The 15,875-nt window shown below is 30.2% G+C and overlaps 2 protein-coding genes across 4 annotated transcripts; both read right to left on the reverse strand.

The window, feature by feature from the left end:
* Positions 1-3: 3 nt before the first annotated feature.
* Positions 4-3,873, reverse strand: LOC103488793 (alpha-galactosidase 1). Its single transcript, XM_008447688.3, has 15 exons — positions 3,508-3,873; positions 3,077-3,135; positions 2,943-2,999; positions 2,820-2,854; positions 2,616-2,719; positions 2,096-2,171; positions 1,915-1,973; positions 1,736-1,801; positions 1,552-1,635; positions 1,210-1,274; positions 1,040-1,122; positions 756-846; positions 612-661; positions 356-496; positions 4-271 (listed from the first exon to the last, which is right to left on the reverse strand). Exons 1-15 carry the CDS (start codon positions 3,687-3,689, stop codon positions 179-181), a joined length of 1,245 nt encoding a protein of 414 aa, XP_008445910.2. The 5' UTR covers positions 3,690-3,873; the 3' UTR covers positions 4-178.
* Positions 3,874-8,051: 4,178 nt separating this feature from the next.
* LOC103488792 (pyruvate kinase, cytosolic isozyme) lies at positions 8,052-15,849 on the reverse strand. Of its 3 annotated transcripts, none has more exons than XR_007824444.1 (5): positions 15,647-15,816; positions 15,137-15,423; positions 13,670-14,131; positions 12,168-13,034; positions 8,052-8,404 (listed from the first exon to the last, which is right to left on the reverse strand). XR_007824444.1 is itself a non-coding variant. In XM_008447687.3 (4 exons), the coding sequence occupies exons 2-4, from the start codon at positions 15,392-15,394 to the stop codon at positions 12,222-12,224; spliced, it is 1,533 nt and encodes a 510-aa protein (XP_008445909.1). In that variant the 5' UTR covers positions 15,395-15,423; positions 15,647-15,849; the 3' UTR covers positions 11,909-12,221. The 3 variants fall into 3 exon arrangements, 1 of the variants encoding a protein (XP_008445909.1); XR_007824443.1 differs by lacking the exon at positions 8,052-8,404 and adding an exon at positions 11,632-11,876; XM_008447687.3 differs by lacking the exon at positions 8,052-8,404 and having other exon boundaries at positions 11,909-13,034; positions 15,647-15,849.
* Positions 15,850-15,875: the final 26 nt, after the last annotated feature.

Below are 15,875 nucleotides of genomic sequence, written 5' to 3' on the forward strand. Positions count from 1 at the left end.
TTGTTGAAGCCTAATTAATGCAGACATTTTATTTCATTTTCCTCAAACTTGGAGAGCTTCAAAAGAAATTAAAGCAGCGAACAAAAATGTTCCATAAATAAATCAGAACAAAAATGTTCACAAAAACCTTATTTCCTTGACAAACCATGTCCAAATGTGGAATTCAATATCTCTAACATCAAGAAATTGGCTTCAAAATATATAGTTTGCAGGCATGAGAATCCACAGTAGCTGTCAAATTTGCCACAAAAGTAGTTTTCAAAGTAGTACGCTGCAAAATTGTCACACACAAATCAGATATTTATATGATATATAAAATTAACATGATGTTTGGGGATACCACTAGCAAATTTACCTCCCAAAGATCTCTTGCTTCAACATTACTGTTTGGAGGGATACCAATGTCATCCCATTGCGCGGTGATTGCATTACGCCATGGCCCTCGATTCAGCAACACAACCGCTACTCGGTAGCCAGAAAGAGGCCCTGCCCAAACCTGAAATACAAACAGTAATCAAATATGTATATGTGTGTGTATATTTTTCTCTAACCTGCTTTGCAACAAAAAGGGTTATGCTCTTCGCTAGTAGAATTATAATATTGGATTGTACCTCTAAATCACCTTCACTTCTGACTTTCTTGGCCTGGACGCCCAGGGGATCTGTTTCGGGAAGCATCGAGCGAAGTCAATGAGGTTGAGAAGCAAGCAGTAACATCTATGACAAAAGGAAGTGTAATAGTAATCTCTTCTATACCTTGGTTAACTGCAATGACTTCTGTGTTCGTAATGATTTCCTTTGTTTCTTTTGTTAGATTCCTCAAATCACAACCAAGAAGAAGGGGTGCCTGCAACATCACCCCCACAGTACCACATTAATCTTTTTTAGAAAAAAGGTGAGGATAGGGAATCAAACCTTTGACCTAAAAGAAATACGATTATGCCATAAACTTACTTCTTAGTGTTATATTATTAAACATGCTATTCAAATATCCCAAACAATTCAGTGAAGGAATAGGAGTTTTTGCGGCTTCACAATACCTTGGATATGGCCCAAAGACTAAAGTGAACGATATACTCATCTTTAGTCATCCCTCCATTACCAACCTCCAGCATGTCAGGATCTGAAAACAATTTGCAAAAATGAATACTAAATATGGTAAAAGATATTCTGGGAGTTATGATTTGGCTCAATATGAGGGACACGCTACCATTCCAGCCACCGGGTCTTGCGTAATCAGCATATATTTCATTGAGGTCTGCTCTAGATATCATACTGCAAGTAGAATCTCAAATACTTAGAACTTGCTTAGGAGTGGTTTTCAAAAATAGTGATTTTAATGAAAATGATTTAGTTTATAAATGAATTAAAAGTGGTTTTCATAAAACTTTCTCAATGTTTGGGTTTACACTTCTAAATACTATTGTCATGCAATAAAAATTAATTTTGGAGGAATTAAATATGTGTTTTATAGCACCCAAGCATGCCCAAAGAATCCATTTCAGATGATGAAAGATAAGCATCTAAACAAAACTTCCTTTAAAAATTCAACCTCTCCCATGAATCATTGATGTCGTTAGTAGTTCTCCAGCTGTTTCCTAACTTGTCGCCCCACAAAGCAGGGTGCAGGTCTCCCCTGCAGAACAAAGCAAAAGAGCAAATGCCATAAATGAGAATAGACAAGGAACAAATTCATTCGCCTAGCCCGAGTTGGCGTTAAGTAGGGGAGTAGTCACCATTCACAAAGAGATAAGAAGATCGGACGCCCAGCCTTCATCAGTGCCCGAGTCATTACTGGATATCTGAGAAGGAAAAGATAATCAACAGGCTGCAGCTTCATCTTTCAAACCATCATATATGACTAACTTAAAAAAGAATTTAACTTATTGATTTATGTTTGTAGAAATTAAATTACCTAATAGTTGGCTTAATGTTACCATTGTTGCAATTATCATACTTCAAATAGTCAATCCCCTGCCAAGTAAAACAATGTGCATCAACAATCTTTCACCTAGAAGATGAATTATAAAAAAGAAGAATAAAAAGAAAGTTTGATTTAATTAAACTTAGTAACGAGAATTTTCTATTATCCATACCCATGCAGCAAAAGTTTTGGCGTCTTGCTCCTCATGGCCAAGAGAGCCGGGCATGGTTTTGCTGCAAGTAAAATACCTGCACAGTTGCTTGATAGTTTACTGCTTGAATGGTAGATCGAGTTCACATATAGAAAATGCAAAGGTATGTGACAAAGTTGAAAATGAAAGTTCATACTAAAATTTGTTTTTTTTTAAAGAAAAAATGTGTCCCAAATAATTTTAAAATCTTCAATTCAACTTTCATCTACAAATCATAGATGCCTCATTAATGCCAGAAAAGGTAAATTCATTTAAGTTGGAATTATCCCATATTTTAATTTAATAAATTAAATATGCCATCATAAAATTGAAAAGTGAAAACCTATCCGCTATGCATACTCTGGGCCCTCTTAACTTACCAAAATCACAAATAATCATTACAGCACATAAATTCATTGAAAATTTTGTATACATATACATAAAAGATAAATTAGACCTTCTCAAAATTTTATCCATTTGAAAATTATTGTCACCCACTTACCCAGCATCTGAATAAATTCCAATTTTAAGACCCTTTGCGTGAACATAATCTGCAAGAGCCTTCATACCAGATGGAAATGTTGAATTCTTCGGCACCAGATTACCCTGAAACCATATTAGAAAGAAGTTAGAACTCTGAGAGACATAAAATCAAACGGTGTACATGCAATCTGAAGGAAGATGAAAAAGAAGGCGAAGAAATTACCTTATCATCACGAGCTATCTCAGCCCAGCAATCATCTAAGAAGAAAATCCAAAAATCATATAATTTATCTTTTGAGTCTTGAAATGTAATAAAAAGAATGAGAGATTGACCCATAAGCCATACCGATATTGACGTATTCATATCCAAGCTTCGAAAGTCCAGTGGAAACCAGAGCATCAGCTGTCGAACCAGGTCATTTGGTCATTGATGTTGAGTGTTGAGGTAAGTTAAAAGAAATTGAACGATGAAATTTTTACCGGTTTCTCTAATCATTTTCTCGTTGATATTACATGCAAAGTGATTCCAACTATTCCATCTGGCCAACAACAATGAATTTTCAAAAATTAGAATACAAACAGCGCTACTCCAATTGGATAAAAAGAATATAAAACCTAATTTAACCAAAAAGAGTGTATGGGAGAGAGAAACATTTGCTAATATAGCGATGAAAAGGACAAATAACAAGACGAAATAAGCCAATTAACTAGAGAAATGCGCGCCAATAGCGTCGTTGAATTAGCAAAATAAAGAAAGATCTCCTTGGGTACTGTTTGCCTGAATTTCCTACTGGATAATAATAAAAAGTTCAAGAGAGAGATCTAATTGGTTAAAAAGGAATAACAAAAACAGAGGAACTGCATAAACAAACGGAAACCCATTTAGATTTGTGTTAGATCGAAGAACTCACCCCATCGGAGGAGTAACTCCAAGGCCATTAGCAAGCAGATTCCGCCTCAGCAAATCACCGTCGGTGGCGATGATCTCCGTCATTCTAGAAGTGGCTGAAACAGTACTTTCCAGCATTACCAATGAGAACGCTAAAACAAACACCGCCACTGCCGCTCCAGTGCAGTAACTCCGGCACTCCATTTTTACACTTCAGAGCTCGATCTCCCTTTGTAAGAATCGATTCGATTCTTCGTTCTTCCTCAGTACGTGTAGTGTAAAAGATGGTGGATGGATATAGCCCATGAGTTCATGGGGAGTGTCAGTATTTATATGAACTTTTTTTCTTTGTAAAATGAACCGACCGATTTGCATTTTGATATTCCGAAATTGCCCTTCTCATGCGAGTCGAATCGCTACTGAGTCGGATCGTTTGGTTAGTGGAATTGTAAATCATTATCCTTTTGAATGTGACGCTCTCCCCCTCTCCCTATTTTTTAACTTTATTTTTTCAAATAATAATTTCAACTCATAATTTTCAAATATATATATATATATATATATATATGAAAATTATATATTTATATATTAGGAAAAGTCTCTTTTACGAATCATAAAGATAAAATTACAGGAAGAAACTTTCTTATAATTATATAAATTTACCCTAATTTTTGTTAGATGATAAAAAAAAAAATTGAAATTAATTACAAAATATATAGCAAAATTTAGGATAGATCTTGTAATATTTTGCAGATAATTTCAATTTTTATCATATTTGAAAATGTACTTTTTGTTTGCTTTTTTTTTTTAAAGTAAAAAAAATGATTTGAGGCTTAGTAAAGGAAGGAAATTTTTTGAGGTGAAGAGAGGAATTAGAAGATAAAGTTGGAAATGAGAGAAAGAAACAAAATAAATTATTCAAATCATTAATTATATAAATATAAAAGTAGGAAATCAAATTAAGGCAAAAAGATTAATTAATGAGTAAGTATTTGATGGTTTGTTTATGTTTGTGTAGATAAAATTGATTTTTTTTTCTTCATATTTTCATATTTTGTTGTTATTATTTTGGTCTAATGAATAAAGTTGGCTTCTTTCATTTTCATTTGAATGGTACAAAGACAAATGGGTGATGAAGCAATAAAGAAGAATAGTGGAAGAAACAAAAGAAAAAGGTGAGCCAAAGTCCTAACACAATGTTTTCCTCCATCTCTTTGTTTCATTTAAATTTGTATTATTTGTGGACCAATATGATCCCACAAACCCACAAAACCTACCTTCTTTTTTGCTTTTCCCATTGTTGCACTTAAAAATTAATGGAGTTTTTTTTTTATTCCATTTTCAAATATATATTAAAGTTAATGAAAAATTTTGCAATTTTAGTATCTATCCATTAAAATAAAAATATTTTCAAAAAATTTTTGTCGCTTACGATCGTTTTTTTTTTTCAAATATAACAAAGTTTACTTCTTAAAAAAAATTGTTTTTCTCGATCTTCTCCTTTTTAAAGTGTCGAAGAATAATGGGACTAGTTTTGAAAGGATAACAAGAGAATAATGCACTTTTTTTAGTTGTGTTTTATTTATTTGTTTCTTTGTTTCAAAGGATGAATGGATTTTGAAGAAAAGTGTTATTTATATTATGATGCAAAGCTAAATTGAGTATATCACCTAAAATGTATCTTAAAAAAAAAGAAGAAAAAAAAGAATTGCTAATGTGCAAAATAAATATTACTAAAATCAAATAAGAAATATATTTAACAAAAAAATCATAAAATAATTCATTAATACAATATAGATCAAATAATATAATAACACACATATGGTGGAGGAAAAATATGATTCTATAGTTTTATAAAAGTGTATTTTTTTTTTCAAGTGTGTCTAAAATTCTATATTTTTACATGTGTTTAAGACAATTGAGTCAAATACTTATGAGGTTATTTAGGAAGAAATAGAAGGCTTGTACTATGAGTGTAATAAGGTATATTAAATTAAGTTTATTAGTGTAGAAAGTTCCATATGTTATTATTATAAAATATTTTTTGGTCTAATTTTGATATGTGTTATAGGATTCGTGTTTTTTTGGGTGAGACCTGAACTTTTTCCCGTAAAAAAGGTGCTCATTGCAAATTATGACCCTAAACCGAAATCAAAATTAGGAAAAATAGATTTGAACTTTGTGATGAAAAAATTGGATAGTCGCAAATATAATAATTAAATTCAAATTATTAACATATATGACAACAATTTTAAAAAATTGCAATATAATAAAATCTATCAAAGTCTTTCAATAATAGAACATGTTGTAAATATTGGTTCGTTATTGATAGACTATATGAATCTATAGCAATAAAAAAATGATATATTTTGGTATAGTTACAATTTTTTGAAAACATTTTTATATACTTAATTATTTTTTCTAAAATTTCTATCATTAAAATTATCTTAAAAGAAGTAAGAAAATTACATGTGACATAATAAAAGTGTAGTTTTAAATTAAATTAAAGACTAAATCCTAAATGAAACTTTAACAAACAAGGTCAGATGAGAGAATGAGACTTGAAAGAGAACGTAATCATTTCTATGATACCGTTGAATATAGATATTTCCTCTCCATACTTAGATGTCAAATGAGCTATGCTCAATTTAGAAAAATTTAATATTATCTAATATGATATAATAGTGTAAATGAAAATAAGCTGTGTCTGATTTTCTATATGTATATTTCTAATTACATGTATGAAACTTAAATCCATTTAATCTAGTGCATACTATTTTCACATTAGTTTCTTGCTGCAACATCAATGGTTTTCGTTCATCGTTTGATAATAGTACGTTCAACTATGTTTAATTAAACATCTATCGTTCTATATATTTTTAAAATTTATTGTTGGAACATCGTTGATTATATTATGAAATTAATTATACCATACACACATACATATAATTATGAAATTAATTATACCATACACACATACATATATATAATAGGTGAAGCACACGATGGTACCAATTTTAATCTCGTTATCTATAAACTGTAAGAGACCGTTTGGGAGAAGGGTTAGTGTTATGATAAACCTAGCCTTATCATAACATGTGTTTAGTGTTATGATAAATCTAGTCTTATCATAACATGTGTTTAGAGAAAGAGTTTAAAAATGTAGTTATATGATAAAGATATGTTTGGAGGAAAGGTTATGTGGATAGGGTTACAATAGTGTTATGAATAAGATGTATTTAGGGGAAGGGTTATGTAAGTGTGTTATAATAGTGTTACAGTAAGATTTGTTTGGGTAAAGGATTTTGTAGGTAGTGTTATGAAATTTTTAATTATTATACATTTTTTAATTATTATACAAGTTTCGTATATTTAATTTACCAAATTATTATATTTTCATAAAACAATTTTAAGTAATTTCTTTAAATGTGACGTCCATTTTTAACGTTTTTCTACGTTACTCGCGAAGAAATTCTTAGTTTTAAAAAATATTTGTATTCTAAATCCAACACAAATTTTGTATATTTAATTTCCCAATATGTCCTATTTTCGTAAAACAATTTCCATTAATTTCTTTAAATATGACGTCTATTTTCAACATTTTTTACGTAATTGTTACGTGCAAATAAATTATTAATTTTTTAATTCATATTTTAACTCAAATACACAAATTTTTTATATTTAATTTACGAAATCGTCCTAGTTTTCATAATACAATTAGCCAAATCTTTTTTAAATAATCGCTAAGTGGAAATATTTTTTCTAAAATTCATATTTTAAATCCGGTGCACGAATTTCACATATTTAATTTAACAAATCGTCCTAGTTTTCGTAAAATAATTTGTCTTAATTTCGCTAAATACAACCTGAAATTTCAACTTTTTTTAAGTAATCATTACGGTTGAATAAATTACTGTTTTTTCTTTTAAAATAAAAATTATAATGAATTAATGAAAATATAAAAATAAGGAAGAAGAAAGTGAAAGACTACATTTTGAAAAGTACGAGCATAATTTGGTAAAAATTTTAGATTCAAAATTTAATTGAAATAAATCTTAAATTAAATCTCGCCACCAAATTGAATTCTTTTAAAGAAAAATCCTATACATTTAAAGTTTAAATCATTTTTAAAATATTTTTTATACATTTTGGTTATGTAAGGATTCAAATGTTATTTAATTTAATATTAAATCGTCTAATCTAATTTTGTTTTGATTTTTTATAAATTTAACAAAAAAAATTTAGAAATTCATTTAATTTAAACTTATCCGAAATAGTTTAGATATAAGATTAGTTTTAAAATAAAATATTTGAAAATGTGAAAAAAAAATAAAAGGCATGAAATAATAAAATTTAAAAATAGAAAAAGTTAAATACGACATCTAAATGCGTAAACTAATCGCAATTAAAATTAATTTCGTAAATAAAATATAATTAAAAAATAATATTTTTTTAAGATCATTAAATTAATTAAAAACAAATGACATTTGATAAATAAAAGAATAATATTTAAAAAATAAATAAAATAGTAAAACTATGGGAGAGTTGAAAAGGTAGGGTTATGGAGAGTTGAAAGATGTTTTAAGAAGGAGAGAGAGAAGAAGAGTTATGATAACCCTTCCCGCAAACAATGGTTGGATTACCATAACCCAACTCAACAGTGATAACCCGAAAAGGATAAAAGCCCTGCGCAGTGGAAGAATTAACAGATACCTCAATTTAATTACGAACTGGGAACCTAAAAAATTTCAATACATTGGCAAAACTTTATCTATGGCTAAGCATGCTTTGAAATAATGGAATAACAGAAATACAGAGAATTGGAAACTTACGATCGTTGACGTATCTGTATCTACAAAACTCTAAATTGGGAGACACCACCACTTTGAAACCTTCTTATTCTCTAGTTGAGATTTGGTCTGTGGGAACCAATTGGAATGAATTTTTTTTCAGAGAAAAATTTTCTTTTCCAGAGAGAATTTGAACATATACAGAATCACAAAACAGTTCTTCAGATAGAAGAACTAAGAAGTTGAGATAATAAATGGGAACGTGGTAAAACCATCACGTTTTCTATTAATTTAATATGATTTATCTAATTAATATATATTAAAATAATTTTAATTAATTAAATCATATTTAATTAATGTTTCATTTAAACCATATTTAAATGAATATCTCTCACATATCTTATAGTTTTAATTTAATTAAATCAAATTAAACTTAATTAATTGTTAAATTAAATATCTTATATTTAATTTAATTCAAATTTGAATCATATTCAAATATAAATTTTTCTCGTAACCTATAGTTTTAATATGTATCATATATACATTAAGTTTTAACCTATAGTTTTAATATGAATCTAATTCACATTAAATTAATATTTGAATTTATTCAAATATTTTATTCTCTCATAAATTAATTTTGAATCATATCCAAAATTAAATTTATATAATAAAATTTAATTAAAATATAAACTTTATATTGCAATGTATCACCATACATTATATTAATTCTCAAAGTAAATTTGAACATTTCAAATTACAATCAATAAAATTAAATCTCATTACCTTTTACGAGTTATGAAAGAGACCTAATGGACCTAGAGATCAAAAGATACAACAATATGAGATTAATTGACTAAACTCATTAACCACATTAATCAATATTCGTTGATTGTGTGTACACTTCACTAAAAACTCACAACTGAACTCTTCTCACTTTAGATATATTTTTGTGTCCACAGATATAGACCAATACTAACAAGTTAGTTTTTCACAAGTGTTCGTAACACCAGTTTGGTCAAATTACCGTTTTACCTCTGGGTTACTTCTAGTCCTTAAATATCAGTGTTCCTCTAATGAACAACATGTTTATGGTCGAACCAATAAACATAAACCCCTCTCGTACCATAATGAGGGTAAGGCCCTTTGTTCAAGTCTTAGAGACATCATTTAAAGAAACACTTATCTACTTACCTTAAAATCGGGAATGAGTGAATTCCATTTTGTATGATTATGTTCCCAACTCCCCACTCCCACTCGATATTGTCCCCAAAATGATAAGCATGTTGAATCGACAATCTGGCCACTCTTACCCGTACAAGTCAAAGGACAATCTCTCGTGAACAGGAGTTCATAATACACTCAATATTAAGACTAAGTTACCTAAATCGATCATCATAATGAAATAGAAATCCAACTAGTTAATGAAGTTACATTTAGTGATTACTATTTCGTGGTCTGATCTTATGCAAACTCATTGCATAAGATACCCTCACTTGCATGTCACATACATAAACGCATTGGATCAATGCGTTTGTATCAAATACAAAGTGAATCGTATCCACGATGTTACTAGGATAAGGTATCTAGCCTTAACCCTATACTATAAATCCATTAAGCTGATCTTGACCATTAATTTCTGTATGTCTCCACATCCTGTTCAAGACTTATCAAACAAATTAGGATGATAGTTTATTGGATTTAGGTTATTAAGACAAAACTAATAATCAATAATACTTATTGAAATGTTACAATAAAATACTTTATTAATAACGGTCAATAAAATATATTTACTATCTATGAGTTTTAAGACATAAAATAAACCCTTGGGCCAAACGGCCCTTATCTGTTTGAAAGTTTCTTTGAGAAATATTACTAGAAGATTAATATTTGATTTTAATTTTAAAAATACTTTGCTACATTTTCTCTCTCCAATGGGTTTGGTTTGTTTTAAGGAGATAAAAGCTGATATATGAAAAATTATAATGAGTAGAAATTTTTAGAATAATCAGTAAGTATATATCAATTTTTTAAAATTTTTTTATAAATATAGACTAAAATTATAAATATAGAAAAGTCTATCAAACTTCTATGGTTGATACTCTTATGGTAATAGGTCAATATTTATTACATGTTATATCAATGATACACTTCTATCATTAAAAATGACACAATATACTTAATTATTTTGAATATAATTACTAATCTTTAAATAAACAAACAAGACATTTGTTAAAAAAAAAAAAAAAACACCCTTTTTTTTCCTTTAGTCAAAGGCACTAAATCAATTAATTATTTTATCTCAAAAGCCAAAAAGAAAAAGAAAAAAAGAAAAAAAGAAAAAAAAAAAAAAAGAAATAAGGGGAAAATTAATGTAAGATGATGTGATATAAGTAAAAGGAAGATCTTGACAAATCCATTAGAAAATGTTTTAAGTGTTGTGGACCTTTTGAGGAAAATAATAATATTTAAGAGCTTTTTTTTATAATTATTTTTGAACACTAATAATTCAACCTTTCTTTGAAAAGGATATATTTAAATCCAAAATTTTGTCCCTTTTATTAGTTGGATGGACCATATGAAGTCCAAGACCACGTGATTTACTTTGACCCTGACAAATAATGTTAGAAATAGAATACGTAATGTGTTTGATTTGTTATATATAAATTCAGAGTTGTTAGAGAGTATTGTGATGATTTCACTTTTATTATCATACATCATAAGATGGTAACAAAATAATAATAATAATAATAATAATGGTCCATAATTAGCAAATATTTCATCAATATGGAGATTCTCATTGTATTGAAACAATTAAATAATAATGTCCATATTAATATTAATATTTATTTTATTTTACTTTTTATATTAATATTGATTATCATTTTTTAAAGAAAAATTCTAACACCACGCTATATTTACATTTTTCAAAAAATATGCTTTAATGATTATATTTGCCCTAAAATATTGATAAAGAGATTTTTAAATATATTAAAATAAACTAAAATATTGCAAAATTTTTAATAGGATACTAATATACTTTATTATTATCTATCAATCAATATGATAGGAAGAAACATATACTTTATTATTACCTAAAATTTTAAATATTTTATCAAATTTTCTTTTTTTAAATTTTCCTTAACTTATATTGTTAAACTTTTTGTTAATACAAAATTTGCATGCCAATAGTCAAACCTATTTTTTTTATTTTACCACAATCCAATTATCATTTGAAACTAAATTGAATGAAAAAGATATTTATCCATTCTTTTTATATATTTTTTTCCCTAACTAAAATTTTTCCTTTCAAAATGAGAAACTACAAGCTATGTTATATAATACACTACACAGCATAATAAGATTTAAAAATTTAGATTGATAAAATTAATAATGATTTAGACACCATAGTTTTTAAGGAGAAAAAAAAATCCTTAAAAAGGTATTAAAATTATAGATGAATAAAGACACCAAATTAATATAAAGGGAAGCATATATAATTGAAAACTGAACTACTATGAAATAAAACTCATATAACAAAATCCATCCAAAGGATCTGTTTCAGATTGTCACATGATGAGAGTACACAAATGGATTTTGAGTTCTACAAAAAAAAACAAAAATTAGGGCACAAAATTTTGGGAATTTCAAGAACAAAAGTTTATGAAAGTTGATTGTTTCAAATTCTTACTTCCCCTACTTTTTAAGGTCACACAATAAGCAGTCCAAAAAAAATTTCAAGGGGATATCCACCCCTCTTTCACAACAAGAAAATCAAAATTACTAGTTCAACCCTCTTTAGGTGAAATACTAAAAATAACTATATTTATATAATAAATAGCAAAAGCATAGATCGAGACCAGACTGCAAAGTTATATAAAGATAAAGGATGCACCTGAGCAACTTCTGGATGAAGGAGTCAGATGCCGAATTTGCTTGTTTATTTGATTCATTTCACAATGCATATCTTGATGACGGAGGCAGCTCCAATTCGGTGAAGTGCGACAATGGCATCCCCAGGTTTGCACAGTCCTTTCCCCATAGCGGATTTCAGTGCAGCTTCAAGTATTACTTCTGTGGATTCGGCATCTGTGGCCTTAGCAGATCCTTCAGCCAATATAGGAATCAAGCCTCTGTGGATCAGGCTGTGTCTGGCTGGGGATTCGTCGCTGCAAGTCCAATCGAAAGAATCGGTAGTTAAAACTGGAACGACGACTGAGAGGATGGGAACAGCTGGCCTATACTTAGCAACCAACTTGGCAGTGGTTCCACCACGAGTCAACACGACGATGAGTTTTGCTCTTGCCTTGTTAGCAGTTCGAACGGCTGAGGAAGCAAGACTCTCCAATGGACTCATTGGAAGTGGGGTGGCCCTTATCATCTCCTTAAAAACAACACCATAGTCCAAGGATGATTCTGCTTCAATACAAATACGAGCCATGATCTTTACAGCAATTTCAGGGTAAGACCCAGCTGCACTCTCACCACTAAGCATAACGCAATCAGTGCCATCAAGAACAGCATTAGCGACATCTGTAGCCTCTGCACGGGTTGGCCGTGGAGATTTGATCATTGATTCAAGCATCTGTGTAGCTGTAACCACAGGCTTGCCAGCAAGATTACACTTGTAAATCATCATTTTTTGTGCCAAGAAGATCTTCTCAACTGGAATTTCCATTCCAAGATCACCTCGAGCAACCATGAATGCATCAGTCTCACGCAAAATTTCATCAAAATTGATAACTCCCTCCTGGTTCTCAACCTTGGGTATTCAAATTAAAAGAGAAATGAACGTTTAATCCAACAGATATAAAGACATCCAAAGAACATTATCTTTGAAGATATATACAAAATGAAAATTATCTACAAAGAAAGCCTTAAAACATTGAATCATTGCATAAAGAGTCAAATACGATAGGGAGTGATTCCTCGACCCACTCAACTAGCCTGCAAATAAAGTACTCATCAAAGGACTAAGAATTAAAAACATTGTGCACACCATGAAAGTACTCATCAAAGGACTAAGAATTAAAAACATTGTGCACACCATGAATAGATGGAAGTAATGACTACAACGATTTCAAAAGGAAGACAACACCAAAACAATGTCAGCCAAACAGCTTCTAGTGGACCGACAATTATTAAAAGAGAGAAGGAATTTTAAGCAAATAAGCAATGGTAACCTTCAAATGATACTTTTAGGTGCTGATTTCCCTGATAAAAATGTGCAGTCAAGCAACACATGCAATGTAAAATCCAAGACCGTTCAATCTACACCCCTCCCAAACGAAAATAGCAATGTTTCTCTCTAAGCTAAGAGACAATAATACAATAATTTTCACTCAATATAATAATAAGAAGAAGAAGACGAATGGGACTCGTAAGCAAAATACATACCTTTGACATCAGTTTTATATGTTTGGCATGGGGGCCAAGAATCTTGCGGACAGTGACGAGATCAGAACCCTTGCGAACAAACGAAAGGGCAATCATATCAATACTATTGGGAACACCCCAACCAAGAATATCTTCTTTATCCTTTTCTGTCAGAGTGGGAAGATCTACCACTACACCAGGAAGATTCACATTCTTTCTCTCTCCCAACATTGCTGTGTTTTCACAACGACATACCACCCTCCCAGCTTCTGGATCACAAGACAAGACTGTGAGGGTGATTGTGCCATCTGAACACAATATATTATTTCCTGGCTTCAAGTCCACAGCAAGCTTCTGATAACTCATTGAGATCATTTCTTCATCCCCCTTGATGCTATAATCCGTAGTTATGATCACTTCTTGGCCTTCTTTCAGTTGAATTGGTTTCCCATCCTTCAAGAAACCAGTCCGAATTTCTGGTCCCTGCCACGGTGAATAAGAGGAAGCTTCATGAAAAATCAGTTTGCAACTGCTAAAAAATTACGATACCATGTGAACTAAGTATGCTCTGATCTGTGAACTCTTCAAAAGTTCATGAGTTGGTGTATGCAGTGTATATTAAATCCTTTTTTTAATAAGAAATGCATATTCAATCCACTTTCTCAAAATAGGTGTTAATCCAATCCTTTTTTTAGTAGGTCTATACTTTATTTTGTACAAGGGTATATACAATCCCCAGGGTCCATCTTTACCCAGAAAATAATATATTCGTGGACTAGCATAGAGATTTTAGAAGCCCTATAGTTAGAACTTAGAATTACGAAAAATTGCAGGGAGATGGTACATCAGCAGGAAAATTATCTTAAATAGACATCATATTCACATTAGACATTTGTTGCGGAAAGGATAATGAAGGAGTTATAAGATAGCAATACCTTATTTAGATCCATAATAATTAATCAAAATACAGTAGCGAACCCAACCATTTCTTATGTATAAAGTTCTAGACTTAACACTTTTCGTTGACTACATATTCCCTTATCAGGTTTTCTAAGTTTCAAATACAACCCACATTTTACTTCTTTGCATCAAATGTGACAGAGAAAGATTTTCGAACAGATATATAATTCAGCATGGTATAAATGAGGTGAATTTCCTACAAAATAAATAGTTTCATTAGACGTGTTGACAGAAAAAAAATAAGAAAAAACAATTTCAACAAAGTGTCATTGTTGCAATGTATTTAACATAGCAACTGAATCAAGAAGCAACCCAGCAGGATATTTTCTCATTTCCCAAAATCAATCATCCACTACCGCAAAGTGGATGAAAGTAAGTTCATTAACCAGATCCTTCTTCCATCCATTTCCAGAGCACCCAAGCAAGAACCAATGATAAATATTCAAGGAATTTAATAAAATACTACCTCATATAATAGCATAACTCATCATTTTCAAGCAAAAATCATATTAGGAGAAAACAACAAACCTTAGTATCAAGCATGACGGCGCAAAGGATTTGAGTATTCTGCATGGCGGTCCTGAGATTGTTCAAAGTCTCTTGATGATACTCATGTGTACCGTGAGAAAAATTGAAACGAGCAACATTCATACCAGCCCTAAGAAGCTTCTCGATCATAGTCACCGATCGAGAAGCAGGTCCCAAAGTACAAACAATTTTCGTTTTGGGAATACGCCCATCATTAGGAAGTTCCTTAAGAATCCCTTCAATATCAATATTGGCCATCTGCAACTTACTATTTCTTCCTCCCCTTCCTAGGGTTCAGTTAAGCAAATCAGAAATCAAACCAAAAAAAAAAAAAAGAAACATATGTTATCAAAATCATACAAAATTAATCCAGAGATCCAAAAAACACGAAGACAATTAGGAAGAGCAAAACAAGGAAACAGCAAAACAGCAAAATCTATGATGAATATAAGAAAAACTGAACAGAAACAGAAAAAATTTGGTCGATAGAAAGATTGATATACGGTATACCTTTTGCTGATGAGGACACTAATGGCTTCAACTACAAACTTGAACTATTCTTCTTCTTCTTCTAGTTCTTGAAATCTGTTTGGTTTTGTAGTGTTGAGTTCTGTGTGCTTCAAAGCTTCGGCTACCACCGTTTATGCTTCTTTACATATACTGCGTTTGTAAAATTATATAATCATATTATTATTAAAGAATATTTGTCGAAATACAAAATATTTGACCTAAAAAAGTG

Source organism: Cucumis melo, chromosome 10, assembly GCF_025177605.1.
Source record: "Cucumis melo cultivar AY chromosome 10, USDA_Cmelo_AY_1.0, whole genome shotgun sequence".
NCBI lineage: Eukaryota > Viridiplantae > Streptophyta > Magnoliopsida > Cucurbitales > Cucurbitaceae > Cucumis > Cucumis melo.

Coding starts and splice junctions, on each gene's coding strand:
- LOC103488793 (XM_008447688.3), bottom strand. CDS start 3,689: ATGGAGTGCCGGAGTTACTGCACTGGAGCGGCAGTGGCGGTGTTTGTT. Junction 3,000..3,076: donor GAAAATGATTAGAGAAACCG/GTAAAAATTTCA, acceptor CTGGTTCGACAG/CTGATGCTCTGGTTTCCACT. Junction 662..755: donor AGTCATTGCAGTTAACCAAG/GTATAGAAGAGA, acceptor TTCCCGAAACAG/ATCCCCTGGGCGTCCAGGCC.
- LOC103488792 (XM_008447687.3), bottom strand. CDS start 15,394: ATGGCCAATATTGATATTGAAGGGATTCTTAAGGAACTTCCTAATGAT. Junction 14,132..15,136: donor CCGTCATGCTTGATACTAAG/GTTTGTTGTTTT, acceptor TCACCGTGGCAG/GGACCAGAAATTCGGACTGG. Junction 13,035..13,669: donor ATATAAAACTGATGTCAAAG/GTATGTATTTTG, acceptor TGAATACCCAAG/GTTGAGAACCAGGAGGGAGT.